A 22291-nucleotide genomic window follows, 5' to 3' on the forward strand; every position below is an offset into this window, starting at 1 on the left:
TATTAAAAATACAAAATTAGTCAGGTGTCGTGGCGCATGCCTGTAATCCCAGCTCCTGGGAAGGCTGAAGCAGGAGAATCACTTGAACTTGGGAGGCAGAGTTTGCAGTGAGCCAAGATCACGCCATTGCACTCCAGCCTGGATAATAAGAGTAAAACTCCATCTCAAAATAAATAAATACAAATAAAATAAAATAAAACAAAACACTTCTTGGAGACCAACATGAGCTTTCCAATATTATATTTTGTGAAATAATGATTTTCTTTTCATTGCCAACTCTCATTGTCATTTTCTTTTTCTTTTCTTTTTTTTGAGAAGGAGTTTTGCTCTTGTTACCCAGGCTGGAGTGCAATGGCACGATCTCGGCTCACCACAACCTCTGCCTCCTGGGTTCAGGCAATTCTCCTGCCTCAGCCTCCTGAGTAGCTGGGATTACAGGCACGCGTCATCATGCCCAGCTAATTTTTTGTATTTTTAGTAGAGACGGGGTTCACCATGTTGCCCAGGATGGTCTTGATCTCTTGACCTCGTGATCCACCCACCTCGGCCTCCCTTACAGGCTTGAGCCACCATGCCCAGCCCTTTATTTTTTTGGAGACAGGGCCTCACTCCGATTTGCCCAGTCTGGAGTACACTGGCCCAATTTTGACTCACTGCAGCCTCGACCTTCTGGGCTCAGGTGATTCTTTCACCTCAGCCTTCTGAGTAGCTGAGACCACAGGCATGTGGCATCACACCTGGCTAATTTTTTTTTGTATTTATTGTAGAGACGTGGCTTCACCATGTTGCCCAGGCTGGTCTCCAACTCCTGAGCTCAAGGGATCCACTCGCTTCTACCTTCCAAAGTTTTGGGATTACGGAGTCAGCCGCTATGCCCAGTCCATCATGTGATTTTCTTTTTTGTCTCATTTCATCTTCCAACATTGCCATCATTTGAAAAGAAAGGATATGTTGACATTCAGAAGGTAAGAAATAAATAATCTCAGGATAAAGAAAAGTTATCATGGCTGGGCGTGGTGGCTCACGCCTGTAATCCCAACACTTTGGGAGCCCAAGGCAGGTGGATCACGAGGTCAGGAATTAAAAATCAGCCTGGGGCCGGGCACGGTGGCTCAGCCTGTAATCCCAGCACTTTGGGAGGCCGAGGCGGGTGGATCACGAGGTCAATAGATCGAGACCATCCTGGTCAACATGGTGAAACCCCGTCTCTACTAAAAATACAAAAAATCAGCTGGGCGTGGTGGCGCGTGCCTGTAATTCCAGCTACTCAGGAAGCTGAGGCAGGAGAATTGCCTGAACCCAGGAGGCGGAGGTTGCGGTGAGCCGAGATAGCGCCATTGCACTCCAGCCTGGGTAACAAGAGCGAAACTCCGTCTCAAAAAAAAAAAAAAAAAAAAAAAAAAAAAAAAAAAAATCAGCCTGGCCAACATAGTGAAACCACGTCTCTACTAAATAATACCAAAAAAATTAGCTGGGCATGGTGGCATGTGCTGTAGTACCAGCTACTCGGGAGGCTGAGGCATGAGAATCGCTTGAACCTGGGAGGTGGAGGTTGCAGTGAACCGAGATTGCACCACCGCACTCCAGCCTGGGTGACAGAGCAAGAATTTGCTTCAAAAAAATAAATAAATAAAAGAAAAGAAAAGAGAGGCCAAGGCAGGTGGATCACGAGGTCAGAAGTTCAAGGCCATCCTGGCAAAGATGGTGAAACCTCTTCGCTACTAAAAATAAAAAAATTAGCTGGGCGAGGTGGCAGGCACCTGTAATCCCAGCTACTCGGGAGGCTGAGGCAAAAGAATGACTTGAACCCTGGCGGGGAGGCATGGAGGTTGCAGTGAGCTGAGATCACACCGTTGTACTCCAGCCTGGATGACAGAGTGAGACTGTCTAAAAACAAAAAAAGAAGAAAAAAAAAAAAGAAAAAAGTTCTCTTGATTGGCCGGGCGCGGTGGCTCAAGCCTGTAATCCCAGCACTTTGGGAGGCCGAGGCGGGTGGATCACGAGGTCGAGAGATCGAGACCATCCTGGTCAACATGGTGAAACCCCGTCTCTACTAAAAATACAAAAAATTAGCTGGGCATGGTGGCGTGTGCCTGTAATCCCAGCTACTCAGGAGGCTGAGGCAGGAGAATTGCCTGAACCCAGGAGGCGGAGGTTGTGGTGAGCCGAGATCGTGCCATTGCACTCCAGCCTGGGTTAACAAGAGCAAAACTCCGTCTCAAAAAAAAAAAAAAAAAAAAAAAAAAAAGTTCTCTTGATTGAATTAATTTAGCTTTATGAAAAACTCATTACATGTCCGGTGGCTCAGGCCTGTAATCTCAGCACTTTGAGAACCCAAGGCGGGTGGATCACTTGAGGTCAGGAGTTCAAGACCAGCCCAGCCAACATGATGAAACTCGATCTCTACTAAAAATACAAAAATTAGCTGAGCATACTGGCATGCACCTGTCATCCCAGCTACATGGGCGACTGAGACAGAGAATTGCTTGAACCTGGGAGATGGAAGTTGCAGCAAGCCATGATTGTGCCACTGTACTCCAGCCTGGGTGACAGATTGAGATTGTCCCAAAAACAAACAAAAAAAGCCTCACTCGTTAAATTGTCATTACCTTTCTCACTTGTTGGAGAACAAGTGAAAATTTCTACTCTGACCTCTAGACTTCCAGTTGAATCTTTTCTTCAGTTGAATCTTCAAGGGTCTTTTAATGGTGGTTCTTTCTTGGTTCACATTCTTTTCTGCCCTATGTGTCTCTAACAGTGTCCCTTGAATATGCACAGCTGTGAATTCCTAGTGGCTTAAGGCCACCTGGCCCAGTTCCGGGTCCTTTCTTTCTTTAGTCTGGTTCTCACATTGCTCTTTTCATACCTCTGTTCAGAGATTTATAAAACACCTGCACATTAAAAAGCCAATCATCAATTTACCTAATAATTTCAGTTTCCACAGTACTTTCTTTCTTTTTTTTTTTTTTTGAGACGGAGTTTCGCTCTTGTTACCCAGGCTGGAGTGCAATGGCGCGATCTCGGCTCACCGCAACCTCCGCCCCCTGGGTTCAGGCAATTCTCCTGTCTCAGCCTCCTGAGTAGCTGGGATTACAGGCACAAGCCACCATGCCCAGCTAATTTTTTTGTATTTTTAGTAGAGACGGGGTTTCACCACGTTGACCAGGATGGTCTTGATCTCTTGACCTCGTGATCCACCCGCCTCGGCCTCCCAAAGTGCTGGGATTACAGGCTTGAGCCACCGCGCCCGGCCTGCCACAGTACTTTCAACATCCCATTAAGCTAGTTAAACTGCACATTTAACTTCTTAGCACAATTATTGGCCCCAACAGGTTTTCATCTATAAAATGGAGATTGACCTTAATAGGGAGAATTTTGAAAATGAATGAGATAACAAATTAATTCAAACATTTACTAAGGATTGGGTTATAAAGATTTATAATAAAAAATATTGGCTGGGTGAGATGGCTCACACCTATAATCCTAGCACTTTGGGAGGCTGAGGCGGCCGGATTACCTGAGGTCAGAAGTTCAAGACCAGCCGGGTGTGGTGGCTCACGCATGTAATCCCAGCACTTTGGGAGGCCGAGGCGGGTAGATCACGAGGTCAAGAGATCGAGACCATCCTGGTCAACATGGTGAAACCCCGTCTCTACTAAAAATACGAAAAATTAGCTGGGCATGGTGGCGCATGCCTGTAATCCCAGCTACTCTGGAGGCTGAGGCAGGAGAATTGCCTGAACCCAGGAGGCAGAGGTTGCGGTGAGCTGAAATCGCGCCATTGCACTCCAGCCTGGGTAACAAGACTGAAACTCTGTCTCAAAAAAAAAAAAAAGAAAAGAAAGAAGCCGGGCGCAGTGGCTCATGCCTGTAATCCCAGCACTTTGGGAGGCCGAGGTGGGTGGATCACGAGGTCAAGAGATTGAGACCATCCTGGTCAACATGGTGAAACCCCGTCTCTACTAAAAATACAAAAAATTAGCTGGGCATTGTGGCGCGTGCCTGTAATCCCAGCTACTCAGGAGGCTGAGGCAGGAGAATTGCCTGAACCCAGGAGGCGGAGGTTGCGGTGAGCGGAGATCGCGCCATTGCACTCCAGCCTGGGCAACAAGAGCGAAACTCCGTCTCAAAAAAAAATAATAAAAAAAAAATAATAATAAAATAAAGAGAAGTTCAAGACCAGCCTGGCTAACATGGTGAAACCCTGCCTCTACTAAAAATACAAAAAATTAGCTAGGCATGGTAGCAGGCACCTGTAATCCAAGCTACTGGAGAGGCTGAGGCAGCAGGAGAACTGCTTGAATCCAGGAGGTGGAGATTGCAGTGAGCCGAGATCCTGCCATTGCACTCCACCCTGGGTGACAGAGCGAAATTCCATCTCAAAATAATAATAATAATAGTAATAATAATGAATGTTCTTTGGCTGGGCGCAGTGGCTCACGCCTGTAATTCCAGCACTTTGGGAGACTGAGGAGGGCGGATCTCCTGAGGTCAGGAGTTTGAGACCCGCCTGGCCAACATAGTGAAACCTGCCTCTACTAAAAATATAAAAATTAGACACGTGCCTATAGTCCCAGGTCTTCAGAAGGCTGAGGCAGGACAATCGCTTGAACTAGGGAGGCGGAGGTTGCAGTGAGCCAAAATCGTGCCATTGCACTCCAGCCTGGATAACAAGGGTAAAACTCTGCCTCAAAAAAAAAAAAAAAAAAAAAAAAATGTTCTTTGTCTCTTTTTTTTTTTAAAACGGGGTTTTACCATGTTGGTCAGGCTGGTCTTGAACTCCCAACCTCAGGTGATCCACCCGCCTTGGCTTCCAAAGTGCTTGGATTACAGGCGTGAGCTACCATGCCCGGCCCTTCCTCCTTTTTTTTTTTTTTTTTGAGATGGCGTCTCACTGTGCTGCCTAGGATGGAGTACAGTGGTGTGATCTCAGTTCATTGCTACCTCTGCCTTCTGGGTTCAAGCAATTCTCCTGTCTCAGCCTCCTGAGTAGCTGAGATTACAGGCACTCACCACCATACCCGGCTAATTTTTGTATTTTTAGTAGAGACGAGGTTTCACCATGTTGGCCAGGCTGGTCTTGAACTCCTGACCTTAGGTGATCCATCCGCCTCGGCCTCCCAAAGTGCTGGGATTACAGATGTGAGCCATCACAACAGGCCTCTTTGTCTTTTAAGCAGTTGTAGATTTATTGGAGGGGCAATATGTAAACTAGGTTGCTTGTTTGTTTATTTGTGATGGAGTCTTGGTTTGTTGCCCAGGCTGGAGTGTAGTGGCATGATCTCAGCTCACTGCAACCTCTGCCTACCGGGTTCAAGTGATTCTCCTGTCTCAGTCTCCTGAGTAGCCGGGACTATAGGTGCATGCCACCACACCTGGCTAATTATTGTATTTTTAGTAGAGATGGGGTTTAACCATGTTGGCCAGGTTGGTCATCAAACTCCTGATCTCAAATGTTTTACCCACCTCAGCCTCCCAAAGTGCTGGGATTACAGGCTTGAGCCACCAAGCCTGGACTAGAAATATATAAACTAGGTTTGTTTTTTTTTCACCTAGGGTCCATATGGTGGGTGAGCTTGGAGAGAGAGAGTGTGGTCAATGAGATTGATCATAGGCAAAAATTTGGGTGTATGTGTGTGTTTGTAGGGAGAAGATTCATTACTTTCATTAGATTTTCAACTGAGTCCAAGATGTCCCCCCACCAAAAAAAGAGAAATATTAATGTAAGCAGATTGTTCTGATACAGTAAAATAAGTTACTATAAGGAAATATGACCAATATTATGGATGAACAAAGAACATGCACCTTCTTTCTGCCTAGAGGCAGAAATAATACTTCACTGATCAGGATCTTGAAAGACATAGCAGTTGGCTACAGAAGATGGCAAGGCCATTTCAGGTAGAAAGAACTGCATGTGCAAAATTATGGGCTCTGGGGAAAAACATTTTTTTTAAAAGTTCAGAGTGTGGTGGCTCATGCCTGTAATCCCGACACTTTGGAAGGCTAAGGCAGGAGGATTGCTTAAGGACAGGAATTTGAGACCAGCCTGGGCAACCTAGAGGCCCTGTCTCTACAAAAATTTAAAAATCGGCCAAGTATAGTGGTGTGTGCCTGTGGTCCCAGCTGCTCAGGAGGCTGCGGTGGGAGGATCACTTGAGCCCAGGAGGTCAAGGCTACAGTGAGCTGAGATCATGTCATTGCACTCCAGCACGAGCAAAAGAGAAAGATCCTGTCTCAAAAAGCCAAGAAATAAAATCACTAAATAATATATATATATATTTTTTTGAAACGGAATCTTGCTCTGTGGCCCAGGCTGGAATGCAATGGCATGATCTTGGCTTACTGCAACCTCCACTTCCCGGGTCCTGGTTCAAGCAATTCTCCTGCCTCAGCCTCCTGAGTAGCTGGGATTACAGGCATGCACTACCATGCGCAGCTAATTTTTGTATTTTTAGTAGAGACAGGGTTTCACCATGTTGGTCAGGCTGGTCTTGAACTCCTGACCTCATGATCCAACCGCCTCTGCCTCCCAAAGTGCTGGGATTACAGGCATGAGCCACCGTGATCAGCCAAAAATAAATTTTTTAAAAAGTTCAGTGTGAGTGGCGTTGCCTTGCAATCAGTGCTTGAGAAATACAGAGAACTAGAGAGTGACAAACCTCCTATGCTATGTATACCACAGAGAAGCAGTAGAAATTTATAATTGTTTTTGCACTGTAAGCTGTATGAGATACACAAATATTTCTCATCAGAGGTCTTTTCTATCCCTGATGCATTAATGAAATGACTTGAGCAATGAAGTGTATTGTTCCTGAGAAAGAGCTTTGGAAGGCTGGAAAGTTTGTGATTAGAATTCTAGGACCCAGTCCAGCCCATGGCAAAATTCTGAAGAGAATATAAAATTAATTAATTAATTAATTAACTTATTTATTTATTTTTGAGGTGGAGTTTTGCTCTTGTTTTTCAGGCTGGAGTGCAATGATGCGACTTCAGCTCACTGCAGTTTCTGCCTCCCGGTTTCAAGTGATTCTCCTGCCTTAGTCTCCTGAGTAGCTGAGATTACAGGCACCTGCCACCATGCCCAGCTAATTTTTTTGTATTTTTAGTAGAGACAGGGTTTCAGCCATGTTGGCCAGGCTGGTCTTGAACTCCTGACCTCAGGTGATACACCCGCCTCCTCCTCCCAAAGTGCAGGGATTACAGGCACGAGCTACTGCGCTTGGCCTAAGAGTAAGTAAAAATTTCCCTTTCCCCTTCCTATTTACTTTCTCTTTCCTTCCACCCCCTGCCACAGCCCTCATATATCCAGAAGGATCTCTTTGGTTTCCACCAGAGGCCTAAAATGGTAGAAATAGAAGAGGTTATTTTTGGAACTCAGAAGTTATTTTGGTCCATCTTCCTTATTTTACAGTCTTGGAAAGAGATTCTGAGTGAGGAAATCATTTACTCCTGGTTTCCCTTCCATCTCTCTGGTTTGGTGCTGGGCCTTACTCTTTTCCCTTTCTTCTGAGGACTCCTTTGACTTTAACATCTGTATACTAAAGCCTCTAAGATGTGGATTCCCAGCCTTGTTTTTCTCTCTGAGCCCTAAACCGTTTAACTGGCTACCGTACATTTCTCTGTTGTGTTTTGAAACGCACGACAGGGTCTCTCTCTGTTGCTCAGACTGGAGTGCAGTAGCATGACCATAGCTCACTGCAGCCTTGACCTCCTGGGCTCAAGCAATTCTCCAATCTTGGCCTCCTGAGTAGCCGAGACCACAGGTGTGTGCCACCACACCTGGCTAATTTTTTATCTTGTTTAAACATTTTTTGGACTCTGGGCAAGGCCCACTTTGGCCAATTAGAAGATACACTGTGGTCAGGCAGGCAAGCTCCTAACCAGAGGCAATCTCCAACTGTGTGGCTTTTATGATGCATGATAAACCCCTGGCTTTCCTGCCAGATGGTAGAGCATGGGCCTTGGCCTGGGAAGGCCACTACTCTTGTATCTGCTACTGCCCTCCCATGGTCACTCCAATCTTACAGGCACTGCTCCAGCAGCTTGATTTCCCCGCTGCCTTCCTTCTCTCTACACTACCACAAAGCCAGGGCCAGGCTCCCCATCCCTACCTCCCACTGCATCAGCAGCGGGTATTTCCTGCCTGCCCGAGTCTGGGCAGCTCTGCTGCTGTGATCTGCTTACCCTCCAACCCAGGCAGAGACTGAGGGTATGCAGTGTGCGTTAATGCCCACGTGGCATTGTGGCACTGTTGGCCGCCTGGCAGCATGGGCAAGATGACCTTCCATTAACCTCAAGTCTCGTTCTCATTTGTAGTGTTTTATATGTGGGTCACTAGGGTATTTATTCTTTCTCCCATCCCTACACTCTGGATCATTGTGCAGCCTTAAACAGGGTTTTAATTCTTTGATTTTTTTGAGCTCAAAGGGAGAGTTCTCACTTTTCCTACTCAACCTAATATCCATACCAGTGGTTTGTTGTTGTTTTTGTTGGAAACCGAGTTTCACTCTCTTTGCCCAGGCTGGAGTGCAGTGGCGCAACTTTGGCTCACCACAACTTCCGCCTCCCAGGTTCAAGCGATTCTCCTGCCTCAGCCTCCCGGGTAGCTGGGATTGCAGGCATGTGCCACCACACCCAGCTAATTTTGTATTTTTAGTAGAGGTGGGGTTTCTCCATGTTGGTCAGGCTAGTCTCGAACTCCTGACCTCAGGTGATCCGCCCGCCTCATCCTCCCAAAATGCTGGGATTGCAGGCATAAGCCATTGGGCCTGGCCCTGGCCTATTTACTTATTTTTTTTTCTACAGACAGAAGGCTCCTTATTCATTGCCCAGACTGGTCTCGAACTACTGGCTTCAAATGATCCTCACATCTTGGCCTCCCAGTGTTGGGGTTAGGGGTGTGATATCCACTGCACCTCAACACAACTTTGTCCACTTCTCCCTGTCTTCACTGCCACTGCATTAGAGCCTGCCACTATTATTATCATTATTATTATTTTGGCCTGAATTTACTGCAATACTCTTCTAACTCCTAAATTCCTCTCTTTTTTTTTCTTTTGAGATGGAGTTTCACTCTGTTGCCAGGCTGGAGTGCAGTAGCACCATCTCTGCTCACTGCAACCTCTGCCTCCCAGATTCAAGCATTTCTCTTGCCTCAGCCTCCCGAGTAGCTGGGACTACAGGTACCTGCCACCACGCCTGGCTAATTTTTGTATTATTAGTAGAGACAGGGTTTCACTATTTTGGCCAGGCTGGTCTGGAACTCCTGACCTTGTGATCCACCCGCCTCGGCCTCCCAAAGTGCTGGGATTACAGGCGTAAACCACCGTGCCTGGTCTACCCTCTTTTTCTTTTTCTTTTTCTTTTTTTTTAGACGGAGTTTCGCTCTTGTTACCCAGGCTGGAGTGCAATGGCGCAATCTCGGCTCACCGCAACCTCTGCCTCCTGGGCTCAGGCAATTCTCCTGCCTCAGCCTCCTGAGTAGCTGGGATTACAGGCACGCGCCACCACGCCCAGCTAGTTTTTTGCACCTTTAGTAGAGATGGGGTTTCACCATGTTGACCAGGATGGTCTCGATCTCTCGACCTCGTGATCCACCCGCCTCGGCCTCCCAAAGTGCTGGGATTACAGGCTTGAGCCACCGCGCCCGGCCTACCCTCTTCTTCTTAAATCTACTTCCCATACTGCAACCAGAGTAAACTTCTTGAAATGTAAACCAGAGCCTGCTATGCTCCTATTAAGCCTTTATTATTATTATTATTATTTTTTTTTTTTTTTTGAGACGGAGTTTCGCTCTTGTTACCCAGGCTGGAGTGCAATGGCGCCATCTCAGCTCACCGCAACCTCCGCCTCCTGGGTTCAGGCAATTCTCCTGCCTCAGCCTCCTGAGTAGCTGGGATTACAGGCACGTGCCACCATGCCCAGCTAATTTTTTGTATCTTTAGTAGAGACGGGGTTTCACCATGTTGACCAGGATGGTCTCGATCTCTTGACCTCGTGATCCACCCGCCTCGGCCTCCCAAAGTGCTGGGATTACAGGCTTGAGCCACCGCGCCCGGCTATTATTATTATTATTATTATTATTTGAGATGGAGTCTTGCTGTGTTTCTCAGGCTGGAGTGCAGTGGTGTGATCTCAGCTCACTATAGCCTGATCGCCTCCCAGGTTCAAGTGATTCTCCTGCCTCAGCCTTATGAGTAGGTGAGACTACAGGCACACACCATCACAACCAGCTAATTTTTGTATTTTTAGTAGAGACAGGGTTTTATCATATTGATCAGGCTGGTCTCAAACTCCTGACCTCAAAAGATCTGCCTGCCTTGGCCTCCCAAAATGTTGGGATTACAAGCATAAGCCACCATGCACAGCCAATTCTTTATTGTTAATATCTCATTATTGTTTGTATCAAAAGATTAAAGTCCAGCCCGGCGCGATCGCTCACGCCTGTAATCCCAGCACTTTGGGAGGCTAAGGTGGGTGGATCATGTGAGGTTGAGAGTTTCAGACCAGCCTGACCAACGTGGAGAAATCCTGTCTCTGCTAAAAATACAAAATTAGCCAGGCGTGGTGGCACATGCCCGTAATCCCAGCCACTTGGGAGGCTGAGGCAGGAGAGTCACTTGAACCTGGGAAGCGGAGGTCATGGTGAGCTGAGATCGTGCCATTGCACTCTAGTTTGGGCAACGAGCGAAACTCCATCTCAAAAACAAACAAACAAACAAAAAAAACGAAAAAACAAACCACTAAAGTCCTTATTTTCCTCCTTTCTGCCCAGTTACCCGGTATTATCTACAGCCATCCTTTCTTTTACAGTGCACCATCATGCTGGCCTCCTTCAGCTCCTCACGAGTGCCAAGTTCTTTCCTTGTTCAGGGCCCCTGAACATGGTGTTCTTTTGTTTTCCTTCTCTCCTTGCCTGGCCAGTTCCTCCTCATCCTTCATGTTTTAGTTGAATCTCGTCTCCTCAGGGAAACCTTCCTTGACTCCTCTCAGGAGGTTATGCCTGTCTGTACTCCCACATTGCACTTTCTACAAGTGTCATTGAACAACTATTTGAATAACGATTGGCATAGTCTCAGTTTCTCTGACTAGTCTGATTCAAGGAGAAATGAACTTTCTCCCCAGCACACTGCCTGGCTCTCGATAAATATTTGTTGAGAGATGGAATGCTTCATTTACCCAGTGGCAGAGCTGAAACTAGAACCTAAACATTTCCAGTAGAATATTATTTTCTCCAAACCATGAAATGACACCACGTATTTCCATTGCCCCTCTCTCCTTCCAGTGATTAAATACATCAGTCTCCTGGGTTCTGTTTCTTCAGGGGCCTGTTAAAAGCCATCATGGTAAACTAATCCAGGTTTGGAGAGTACCCTTTTCCCAAGGATAATTTGCATTTTAACTGGGAACTCTTGGCAAACAGAAAGTCATCCCAAAGGAACTAATCAAAACTCCTGGCACCATAAAGATATTATTGGAAGGAAAGAATTTTTACTTACATCGCTTAATGGGATTACAGAAAATGAACTTACTCCATGCCACACATGCTTTAATGTCGGCTTTTTTTTTTTTTTTTTTTTCAAGATGGGGTTTCACTATGATGGCCAGGCTGGTCTTGAACTTCTGACCTCAGGTGATCCACCCACCTCGGCCTCCCAAAGTGCTAGGATTACAGGTGTGAGCCACCGAGCCCAGCCCTAATGTCGGCTTTTTAAAAAAATATTTATTTATTTATTTTTTAAATTTTATTTTATTATTATTATTATTATTTTTTGAGACAGAGTTTCGCTCTTGTTACCCAGGCTGGAGTGCAATGGCGCGATCTCGGCTCACCGCAACCGCTGCCTCCTGGGTTCAGGCAATTCTCCTGCCTCAGCCTCCTGAGTAGCTGGGATTACAGGCACGCGCCACCATGCCCAGCTATTTTTTTGTATTTTTAGTAGAGATGGGGTTTCACTATGTTGACCAGGATGGTCTCGATCCCTTGACCTCGTGATCCACCCGCCTCGGCCTCCCAAAGTGCTGGGATTACAGGCGTGAGCCACCGCTCCCGGCCCAATTTTTTGTATTTTTAGTAGAGACGGGGTTTCACCATGTTGACCAGGATGGTCTCTATCTCTTGACCTCCTGATCCACCCACCTCGGCCTCCCAAAGTGCTGGGATTACAGGCTTGAGCCACCGCGCCCAGCCTATTATTATTTTTTTAATTTAATTTTACTTATTTTATTTATTTTTTTGAGATGGAGTCTTGCTCTGTCACCCAGGCTGGAGTGCCATGGCATGATCGCTGCTCACTGCAAGCTCTGGCTCCTGCATTCAAGTGATTCTCCTGCCTCAGCCTCCCAAATAGCTGGAATTATAGATGCCCACCACCACGCTCAGCTAATTTTTGTATTTTTAGTAGAGATGGGGTTTCACCATGTTGGTCAGGCTGGTCACGAACTCCTGACCTCAGGTGATCTGCCCACCTCGCCCTCCCAAAGTGAACCACTGCACCCAGCTCCCCCCACCCCCATTTTTTTCCCCAACTTTATCTTCACAACAAACCTGTTGGGTTGGTATCATCATCCCCTTTATCAAATGAGGGAATCTGAGAAAGGTTTAGTCATTTACCTAGTATTGTACATCTGGGTGGGGCAACCAGTATTTAGACCCTTTGTCTCCCAGCATGTGACTTCTTGTTTAATGCTGTTTTTCAATGTCACGCTGGTTCCAAGGGTAAGTATAGGCAGCTGCGTACAGTTTATACATAAATCTGGGCCATGGGGCTAAGTGGCTAATTATCTTTTTTTTTTTTTTTTTTAGATGGAGTCTTGCTCTGTCCCCCAGGCTGGAATGCAGTGATGTAATCTTGGCTCACTGCAACCACTGCCTCCTGTGTTCAAGTGATTGTCCTGCCTCAGCCTCCTTTGTAGCTAGGACTACAGGCGCATGTCACCATGCCTGACTGATTTTTGTATTTTTAGTAGACAGGGTTTCACTATGTCTGCCAGGATGGTCTTGATTTCCTGACCTCCTGATCCACCCCAAAGTACTGGGATTACAGGCATGAAACCAACGGCCTGGCTGTGGCTGATTATCTTTTTTTTTTTTTTTGAGACGGAGTTTCGCTCTTGTTACCCAGGCTGGAGTGCAATGGCGCGATCTCGGCTCACCGCAACCTCCGCCTCCTGGGTTCAGGCAATTCTCCTGCCTCAGCCTCCTGAGTAGCTGGGATTACAGGCACGCGCCACCATGCCCAGCTAATTTTTTGTATTTTTAGTAGAGACGGGGTTTCATCATGTTGACCAGATGGTCTCGATCTCTCGACCTCGTGATCCACCCGCCTCGGCCTCCCAGAGTGCTGGGATTACAGGCTTGAGCCACCGCGCCCGGCCAGAAACCTAGTAATTATTTTTAAAGATAATCAGGCCGGGCGCCGTCTCAAAAAAAAAAAAAAAATAATAATAATAATAATAATTACTAGGTTTCTTCTATTTCTTTGGTGGATTCTGTGTTCTGAGATTTGACATTTTATTGTATCCATTAAAAGTCCTTCACCTTTGGTACCTGATCTTTTTCATTCCTACCATAAATGTGATGATGGACAGGGAAAAAATGTTTTGAGCATTTTGAGCAAAGTTATGATGTTAAATACAAGATGCCATGTTATTTTACTACTGAGTTCACCCAAGCCTCCTGTATCCAGCGTGTGGATAGCATGAGGTTGACAATTAGTGCATTAGTTACTTGTTTACCACGACGTACTTGCAGTAACAAAAGCTGTTAGATGACTTTCCTAGTATCAAATATTTCTGTATGAGTTGGCTTTGTTTCTCACTGAAATGCTTTTGCCCATCCTTTGGATCTCCCCTACATTCTGGTTCCCGAATACAGGGTTTCTCTCGTGGGGGTAGAGAGATACCATTATGTTTCTCTTAGCGTCAGATACACCTGGCTATTTAATAGCTTTGTAAATTTGGGCACATTACCTAACCTTTGTTTTTCCAGTCGTAAAAAACCGAAAAACTGATAACGATTTTGAAGTTGTCTAAAGACTTTAATTTAGTGTTTGAAAATACATAACAACAAAGCCTGGCCCACAGCAGGTATTTCAGTAATGTTAATTTCCTTTCTTCCCTCTTGAGGTCCTTTAGATGCATACGTTCTCTGCACTCCTTGAAAGTTTTGTATAGATGCGTGAGGTGTATTTTTCTCGGAAATAAAGTCCACAGTTAAACAGATTATCTTGGAGGCCACCGATTTCCCCCGAAAAGAAATTTTAGATTCTGCTTCCTGCAATGCTAAGAGGCGAATCTCTTTTGGGGACTACCGGATTCTTTCGGGGGGTGTTCGGGTACTCTTTTTGTAGTCGGCTAACAGAGGAGGATGACCAAGCCCCTTGGGCTGGTCACTCCCGGACAGGGCCCCCAAGAAGTTTCCCTGGGAACTGTGAGATTGCCCCCGCCACCCGGGATCGGGTTACCTCCCCGATGGGGGTGGGGTATCACTTGCAGCTGGGTGGCAGGTTCCTTTTAAGGTCTCGCGGGCGCCGGAGGCCCCTCCCTCACTGAGAAACCGGCTTTTGTCGTTTTCGGAAGCCAAAGCTACTCTTTCCAGGTGTGAGTCAAAACCTCGTGTTCGATGCTGATCGCCCCCAACCCCCTAGGCCTTAATCCTGGGGCGGTGGGGGCGGGGAGGCCGTGCGTGCAGCTTCCGCTCCTCCAGTCCGCCAGAGGGCGCCGCGGCCGGCCTCTCCCTTCCCGAGGTGCTTCGCGCCGGGCCCCTTCCGCGTGGGTGAGTGAATGTGAGAGTCAGCGCTCGCGCCGCGCGCGCCGGCCGCCTCCGCTGTTCGGCTCTCTGCTTTCGGCTGTGAGGGGCGGGCGCGCGCGTGAAAGCATAGAGACGGGCGTTGAGCTCTTGGGCTAGAGCGTCGCCGAGTCGGAGTCGGAGCCTGAGCCGCGCGCTGTGTCTCCGCTGCGTCCGCCGAGGCCCCCGAGTGTCAGGGACAAAAGCCGCCGCCTGCTCCCGCAGCCGGGGCTCATTTGCCGCTGCCGCCGCGCTGAGGAGAGTTCGCCGCCTTCGCCGCCCGCAAGGATCCGAGAGCCATGTCGGCCAGCAGCCTTTTGGAGCAGGTACAGGCCCGGCCCGCATGCCTCGGCCATTGTGTGAGGAGAGAAGGAGCCCGAGTAGGCCCGGGCCCGCCGCCCCCGGGCAGGCCGATCTGAGGCGGCGCCTCTCGCGGCCCCGGTTTCGGGCCTCTCGGGCCGGCCGCGCCCGGCGCCTCGCCCTCGACCTGCTCTTCCCGCTTCTCCCTGGGCCTCGGAGCCCACGGCCCGGGCAGCGCCGCCTTCCCTTCTCTCAGCGGGCCTCGTTTTCCTTCCTTGTTTCCTTCCCCTTCCCGAGAGCCCCGGGCCCCTCGCGTCGCCGCTGGCGCCTCCGCCGCGTTGTCTCCGCGGCCTCGCGGGCTCGGTGCTTTCCCCCGCCTCCCGTTCAGCCTCTTCCTCACCACCATTCCCGACGCCTCCCCTCGGGCCTGCGCCTTTATTCCCTCCTCGGGCCCTGCCTTAATTTGTTCTTCCTTTTCTGTTTCTCCTTTGGACCACTGGCCGCTCGGCGACGTTTCCTTCCCCTGCAGAGACCAAAAGGTCAAGGAAACAAAGGTGAGCGCCGCTCCGCCGGGGGCCCTGGGCCGGGAGGGGGGCGCGGGCGGCGGGGGCGGGGTCTCCGGGAAGCGCCCCGGGCGGAGGACCTTTCGGAAGCCGCTTAGTTCGCAGGTGCCGCGCACTGAAGTCTTTGACCCTTTCGGTGTGTTCCTGCAGCTGGCGAGCAGCTTTTTCGCTAACAAGGAGTAATTCATTCAGGGTGGGGGTGGATGGGGTTGTGCAGCGCTCCAGGTCCTTAGTTTCCTGTAGGTCTTAGAAGGCCTTTGTTTTTCATCCTCGTGGATCACTCTCTGGAAGTACGCTCGTGTGATGGGGGAGGGGAAGCAGGAGGAAATGGAAATCCAGAGGAGCCAGTAAAATGACCTTTTTAGATGAGCTTGCTCTGGGTGGCGGGGGGGCATTTTCACTGGCGACTATTGCTTCAGCATTCACTCCCATCTGTTACTCTTTTGAAGTTCCATCTTGTATGTTCTGTTCGCTAGTAAGGTTTTTCTCTGGTTAGCAGAGAAAAGGCAGAGAAATAGGAACTAATTTGGGTGGAGGATTGTAGGATTGGGACACTCTTAATTTGGTTTTTTTTTTTTTCTCTAGTACAAAATGGGTCTGTACATCAAAAGGATGGATTAAATGATGATGATTTCGAACCGTACTTGAGTCCACAGGCAAGGCCGGTGAGTCACTGACTATTTACATATCTGATCGAAGGGTGTAGTATACTTAATCTTTCTCTGCCTTTTACCAATATATCCCGTTTCCTGAGGATTCACTTTATTTTTTGGTTTTTGAGACAGTCTCTCGCTGTCGCCCAGGCTGGAGTGTAGTGGCGCAATCTCAGCTCACTGCAACCTCAGTGAATCGGGTTCTCTCCTGTCTCAGCCTCCGGAGTAGCTGAAATTAGCGGTGTGCACCACCGCACCCAGCTAGTTTTTCCATTTTTTCAGTGGAGATGCGGTTTCATGTTGGCCATGCTGGTCTTGGACTCCTTCCTGACCTCAGGTGATTCTCCCGACTCAGCCTCCCAAAGTGCTGGAATTACAGGTGTGAGCCAACACAGCCGGCGAAGATGCACTTTTTTTTTTTTTTTAAGATGTCTTGCTCTGTCGCCCAGACTGGAGTGCATTGGCGCAATTTAGGCTCACTGCAACCTCCGCCTCCCCGGTTCAAGCGATTCTCCTGCCTCAGCCTCCGGAGTAGCTGGGATTGGAGTAGCTGGGATTGCAGGCGTGTGCCACCATGCCCGGCTGATTTTTGTATTTTTAGTAGAGAGAGGATTTCCCCATGTTGGCGAGGCTGGTCTCGAACTCCTGACCTCGTGATCTGCCCACCTCGGCCTCCCAAAGTGCTGGGATTACAGGCACGAGCCACCACACCCTGCCAGATTCACTTTCTTAATACCTATGTTCTTTCTCTGCCTTGTGTCAGGAAATCCCATGTTCTGAGGGTTCACTTTCTTAGTACCTATTAATGTATTATAAAACAGTTATGCAAATGTCCTTGGCTATTAAGGTTCCTGTCTCTGTAATGTCAGCAAACATATACTGAGGACATGATAATTGGTAACACTTTACCAGCAGTAACAGGTGCAGAAATAATTGTCCTCCTCCTTACCGAGAATGTAGCAGTGCAGAATTTAAGAATTCTTAGCCAGGCGCGGTGGCTCAAGCCTGTAATCCCAGCACTTTGGGAGGCCGAGGCGGGTGGATCACGAGGTCAAGAGATCGAGACCATCCTGGTCAACATGGTGAAACCCCGTCTCTACTAAATACAAAAAATTAGCTGGGCATGGTGGCGCGTGCCTGTAATCCCAGCTACTCAGGAGGCTGAGGCAGGAGAATTGCCTGAACCCAGGAGGCGGAGGTTGTGGTGAGCCGAGATCGCGCCATTGCACTCCAGCCTGGGTAACAAGAGCGAAACTCTGTCTCAAAAAAAAAAAAGAATTCTTGACGGTGTTAAGTATCCTGAATTTTCACCCCAGAAAACTATGGATAAATGTGTGATAGGAAAAGTTCTAATGTAAAATCACCTAGAGGAGGGAAGATGTCTTGAGCCCAGGAGTTTGAAGCTGCAGCGAGCTATGATCACAACTGTGAAAAACCACTGCACTCTAGCCTGGGTGACAGAACAAGAACTTGGTCTGTAAAATATAGTCACCTGAACTTTATTCAGTGCTGCAGGACTGGCTGTCTTTGTTTTCTCTAGTTTTATCGGTTCCTAGATTATCAGAACTATTTTGGAGTTAGGAAATTGTTTTTTTTTTTAGATACGTAATGTCACTCTGTCACCCAGGCTGGAGTGCAGTGATACAATCTTGGCTCACTGCAACCTCTGCCTACCAGGTGATCTGCCCACCTCAGCCTCCCACACAGCTGGGACCACCATGCTTGGCTAATTTTTTGTATAGATATGGGGGTTTCATTATGTTGCCAAGTCTAGTCTTGAATTCCTGAGCTCAAGTAGTCCACCCTCCTCGGCCTCCCAGAAGTGTTGGGATTACAGCGTGAGCCACCATGCCTGGCTGAGTCAGGAAACTTTTGATTTAAGCTGCACCTACATCTGTAGAAACTAACTTTATACCTCTGGATTCTCACTGAAGGGATGTACAGGATTTATAAAGTGGAGTGAAAGTTAAAATACTGTTTAGGACAGATGAAGATCAGTAATGGAAGTTTTTGCAGTGTAATCTTTTAGTGTAAAGTTGCATGTGGATTAAAATACTAATATGACCAGTGCATGTAGAAACTTGTTTGATTCAGCAGTTGTTTTGTATTATCTCTGATCCCAAAGACATAGTTACATAGCTGTAACTAATATAACTCCCCAGATTAATAGACAAAAGGAAAATTGGCAGTATATCTTGCAAAATGCCCTAAAAGATCAAGAAGTTTATGGGACATTTATGTGAGTAATGAACATATGCTGTATGAAATGCAGTTGATAGTCCTGAATAATTGCATGCCCATATATGGATCTGATTGTCACATAAATCTTGTAGATTCCCTATGTGAAATTTTCAACATTGAAAATATAGAAACCACTTGAGCAAGTGACTGCAAAAAAAGTTTTCACAAAACACAACCAGTTAATCAGGAAAAGTAGGGAAGGAAGTAGAGGAATGAACTATTAATAGGTTCCTGCTATTGCAGTAGTTTGCTTACATAATCATTATAACAGGGAGAGTGGGAGCATTTAGAAGCATAATTCTAGGTAGTTCTTGTAAAACATTGTGTAATTCAGATTTTTGAGCTTGGACATGTGGGAGCCTGCCAGTTCAGGTGTAGACATTCAGCTGTATCTTGGTCTAACCTGTGATATTAAGTGCATTTGATTTTTCTTTCTCAGGTAAGCTAAAGCTTAAACGTCTTCCATTTAAAAAAAAACTTGGGTAATATAGATCTTAGATGAGAGATGAGGAAGGGTAACCTGAGAATCTAGTTTATTGTCTAGAGTAAGTCATCTACTTTTTAGCCAACTTTTCATTACCCTAGAATGGAATAATACTTCAAGTTTAATGCATTGATTATAGGCTGAATTCCCACCCCCCCCACCCCCCAAGACGGAGTCTCTCTCTTTCACCAGGCTGGAGTGCAGTGATGCGATCTTGACTCACTGCAACCTTCAACTCCCTGGTTCAAGCGATTCTCCTGTGTTAGCCTCCCAAGTAGCTGGGATTACAGGCACATGCCACCATGCCTGGCCAATTTTTGTGTTTTTAGTAGAGACACGGTTTTGCCATGTTGGCCAGACTGCCTCGAACTCCTGGCCTCAAGTGATCTGCCCACCTCAGCCTCCCAAAGTGCTGGGATTAGAGGTGTGAGCTGCCATGCCCAGCCTATGTTTATTTTTTTTTGAGACAGTCTGGCTGTGTTGCCAGGGCTGGAGTGCAGTGGTGCCATCTGGGCTTACTGGAACCTCTGCCTCCTGGATTCAAGGGATTCTCGTCAGCCTCCTGAGTAGCTGGAACTATAGATGTGTGCCACCACACCTGGCTAATTTTTTATATTTTTAGTAGAGACTGGGTTTTGTCATGTTGGCCAGGCTGATCTCGAACTCCTGACCTCAAGTCATCCACCCCCTTTGTCTCCCAAAGTTCTGGGATTACAGACAGGAGCCATTGTGCCCTGCCATTTTTCTCATTTTAAATACCCTGGAAACCACTGTGCGTTTCCTTTTCAGGTTATATCTAAGTAGTGGCATCTGTTGATATTCCTAGATAGTTTGCCAAGAGGCTAGCACTATAAACTGGTAGTGAACCTTGCTTTTTAGTTTATGATTGAGGAATGGCTGCACAGACATTTGGGCTAGAACTTGAAATTTCCATTTCTTTTTGTTTTGTTATTCTTTGATTTATTGTCTGGTTTGGGTAGGAAACTCTTTTGGACCCTCCTTCATTCTGCCAAAATTCATATTCCTAAAATCTAAAAATAATTGGTTTTGATAAAGGATCGTTTCAACACTCAGGACTTAAAACAGTTCATGAAATGCTATGTTTTCTCCTACTTTTAGTGCTAAAGTTAAGGCCCATAATCACTGTATCTGCTAAACTTTAAATGTTTCAATTATTTACCAAAATTTGTTATGCTATAAAAAATGCCTGTGTGTTTATAGGAAATCATCTGAATGTGCTGCACACTCCTCTTTTTCTTTTTTTTGAGATGGAGTTTCTCTCTTGTTGCCCAGGTTGGAGTTTAGTGGTGCTATCTCAGCTCACTGCAACTTCTGCCTCCCGGGTTCGAGTGATTCTCCTGCCTCAGACCTCCTAAGTAGCTGGCATTACAGGCACCTACCACCATGCCCGGCTAACTTTTTGCATTTTTAGTAGAGATGGGGTTTCATCATGTTGGTCAGGCCTATCTTGAACTCCTGACTTCAGGTGATCCACCTGCCTTGGCCTCCCAAAGTGCAGGGATTACAGGTGTGAGCCACTGTGCCTGGCCTGCACACTCCCTTTTTATGGTATATTTGAGTTGTGTGATTAGGTGGGGGGAGGAAATAGCCTGATGTTAATTTTTGTGTTTTGATTTGCCCTTTTTTTTTTTTTCCACAGAATAATGCGTATACTGCCATGTCAGATTCCTACTTACCCAGTTACTACAGTCCCTCCATTGGCTTCTCCTATTCATTGGGTGAAGCTGCTTGGTCTACTGGGGGTGACACAGCCATGCCCTACTTAACTTCTTATGGACAGCTGAGCAACGGAGAGCCCCACTTCCTACCAGACGCAATGTTTGGGCAACCAGGAGCCCTAGGTAGCACTCCATTTCTTGGTCAGCACGGTTTTAATTTCTTTCCCAGTGGGATTGACTTCTCAGCATGGGGAAACAATAGTTCTCAGGGACAGTCTACTCAGAGCTCTGGATACAGTAGCAATTATGCTTATGCACCTAGCTCCTTGGGTGGAGCCATGATTGATGGACAGTCAGCTTTTGCCAATGAGACCCTCAATAAGGCTCCAGGCATGAATACTATAGACCAAGGGATGGCAGCCCTGAAGTTGGGTAGCACAGAAGTTGCAAGCAATGTTCCAAAAGTTGTAGGTTCTGCTGTTGGTAGCGGGTCCATTACTAGTAACATCGTGGCTTCTAATAGTTTGCCTCCAGCCACCATTGCTCCTCCAAAACCAGCATCTTGGGCTGATATTGCTAGCAAGCCTGCAAAACAGCAACCTAAACTGAAGACCAAGAATGGCATTGCAGGGTCAAGTCTTCCGCCACCTCCAATAAAGCATAACATGGATATTGGAACTTGGGATAACAAGGGTCCTGTTGCAAAAGCCCCCTCACAGGCTTTGGTTCAGAATATAGGTCAGCCAACCCAGGGGTCGCCTCAGCCTGTAGGTCAGCAGGCTAACAATAGCCCACCAGTGGCTCAGGCATCAGTAGGGCAACAGACACAGCCATTGCCTCCACCTCCACCACAGCCTGCCCAGCTTTCAGTCCAGCAACAGGCAGCTCAGCCAACCCGCTGGGTAGCACCTCGGAACCGTGGCAGTGGGTTCGGTCATAATGGGGTGGATGGTAATGGAGTAGGACAGTCTCAGGCTGGTTCTGGATCTGCTCCTTCAGAACCGCACCCAGTGTTGGAGAAGCTTCGGTCCATTAATAACTATAACCCCAAAGATTTTGACTGGAATCTGAAACATGGCCGGGTTTTCATCATAAAGAGCTACTCCGAGGACGATATCCACCGTTCCATTAAGTATAATATTTGGTGCAGCACAGAGCATGGTAACAAGAGACTGGATGCTGCCTATCGTTCCATGAACGGGAAAGGCCCCGTTTACTTACTTTTCAGTGTCAACGGCAGTGGACACTTCTGTGGCGCTGCAGAAATGAAATCTGCTGTGGACTACAACACATGTGCAGGTGTGTGGTCCCAGGACAAATGGAAGGGTCGTTTTGATGTCAGGTGGATTTTCGTGAAGGACGTTCCCAATAGCCAACTGCGACATATTCGCCTAGAGAACAACGAGAATAAACCAGTGACCAACTCTAGGGACACTCAGGAAGTGCCTCTGGAAAAAGCTAAGCAGGTGTTGAAAATTATAGCCAGCTACAAGCACACCACTTCCATTTTTGATGACTTCTCACACTATGAGAAACGCCAAGAGGAAGAAGAAAGTGTTAAAAAGGTAACTCACTTACTATTC

At 47.2% G+C, this 22291-nt stretch overlaps 1 protein-coding gene across 1 annotated transcript in view; it reads left to right on the top strand.

The window, feature by feature from the left end:
• The first annotated feature begins 14765 nt into the window (after positions 1-14765).
• The window catches only part of YTHDF2 (YTH N6-methyladenosine RNA binding protein F2), a 31819-nt gene continuing 24293 nt past the window's right edge, over positions 14766-22291 (top strand). The window contains exons 1-4 of the mRNA XM_003937607.4: positions 14766-15114; positions 15618-15642; positions 16237-16316; positions 20690-22273. Coding sequence (XP_003937656.2) covers positions 15088-15114; positions 15618-15642; positions 16237-16316; positions 20690-22273 — 1716 coding nt within the window. The 5' untranslated portion in view covers positions 14766-15087. The remainder of the gene's footprint in view (positions 15115-15617; positions 15643-16236; positions 16317-20689; positions 22274-22291) is intronic.

This window comes from Saimiri boliviensis, chromosome 11 (genome assembly GCF_048565385.1).
Source record: "Saimiri boliviensis isolate mSaiBol1 chromosome 11, mSaiBol1.pri, whole genome shotgun sequence".
In the NCBI taxonomy this organism is placed as follows: Eukaryota; Metazoa; Chordata; class Mammalia; order Primates; family Cebidae; genus Saimiri; species Saimiri boliviensis.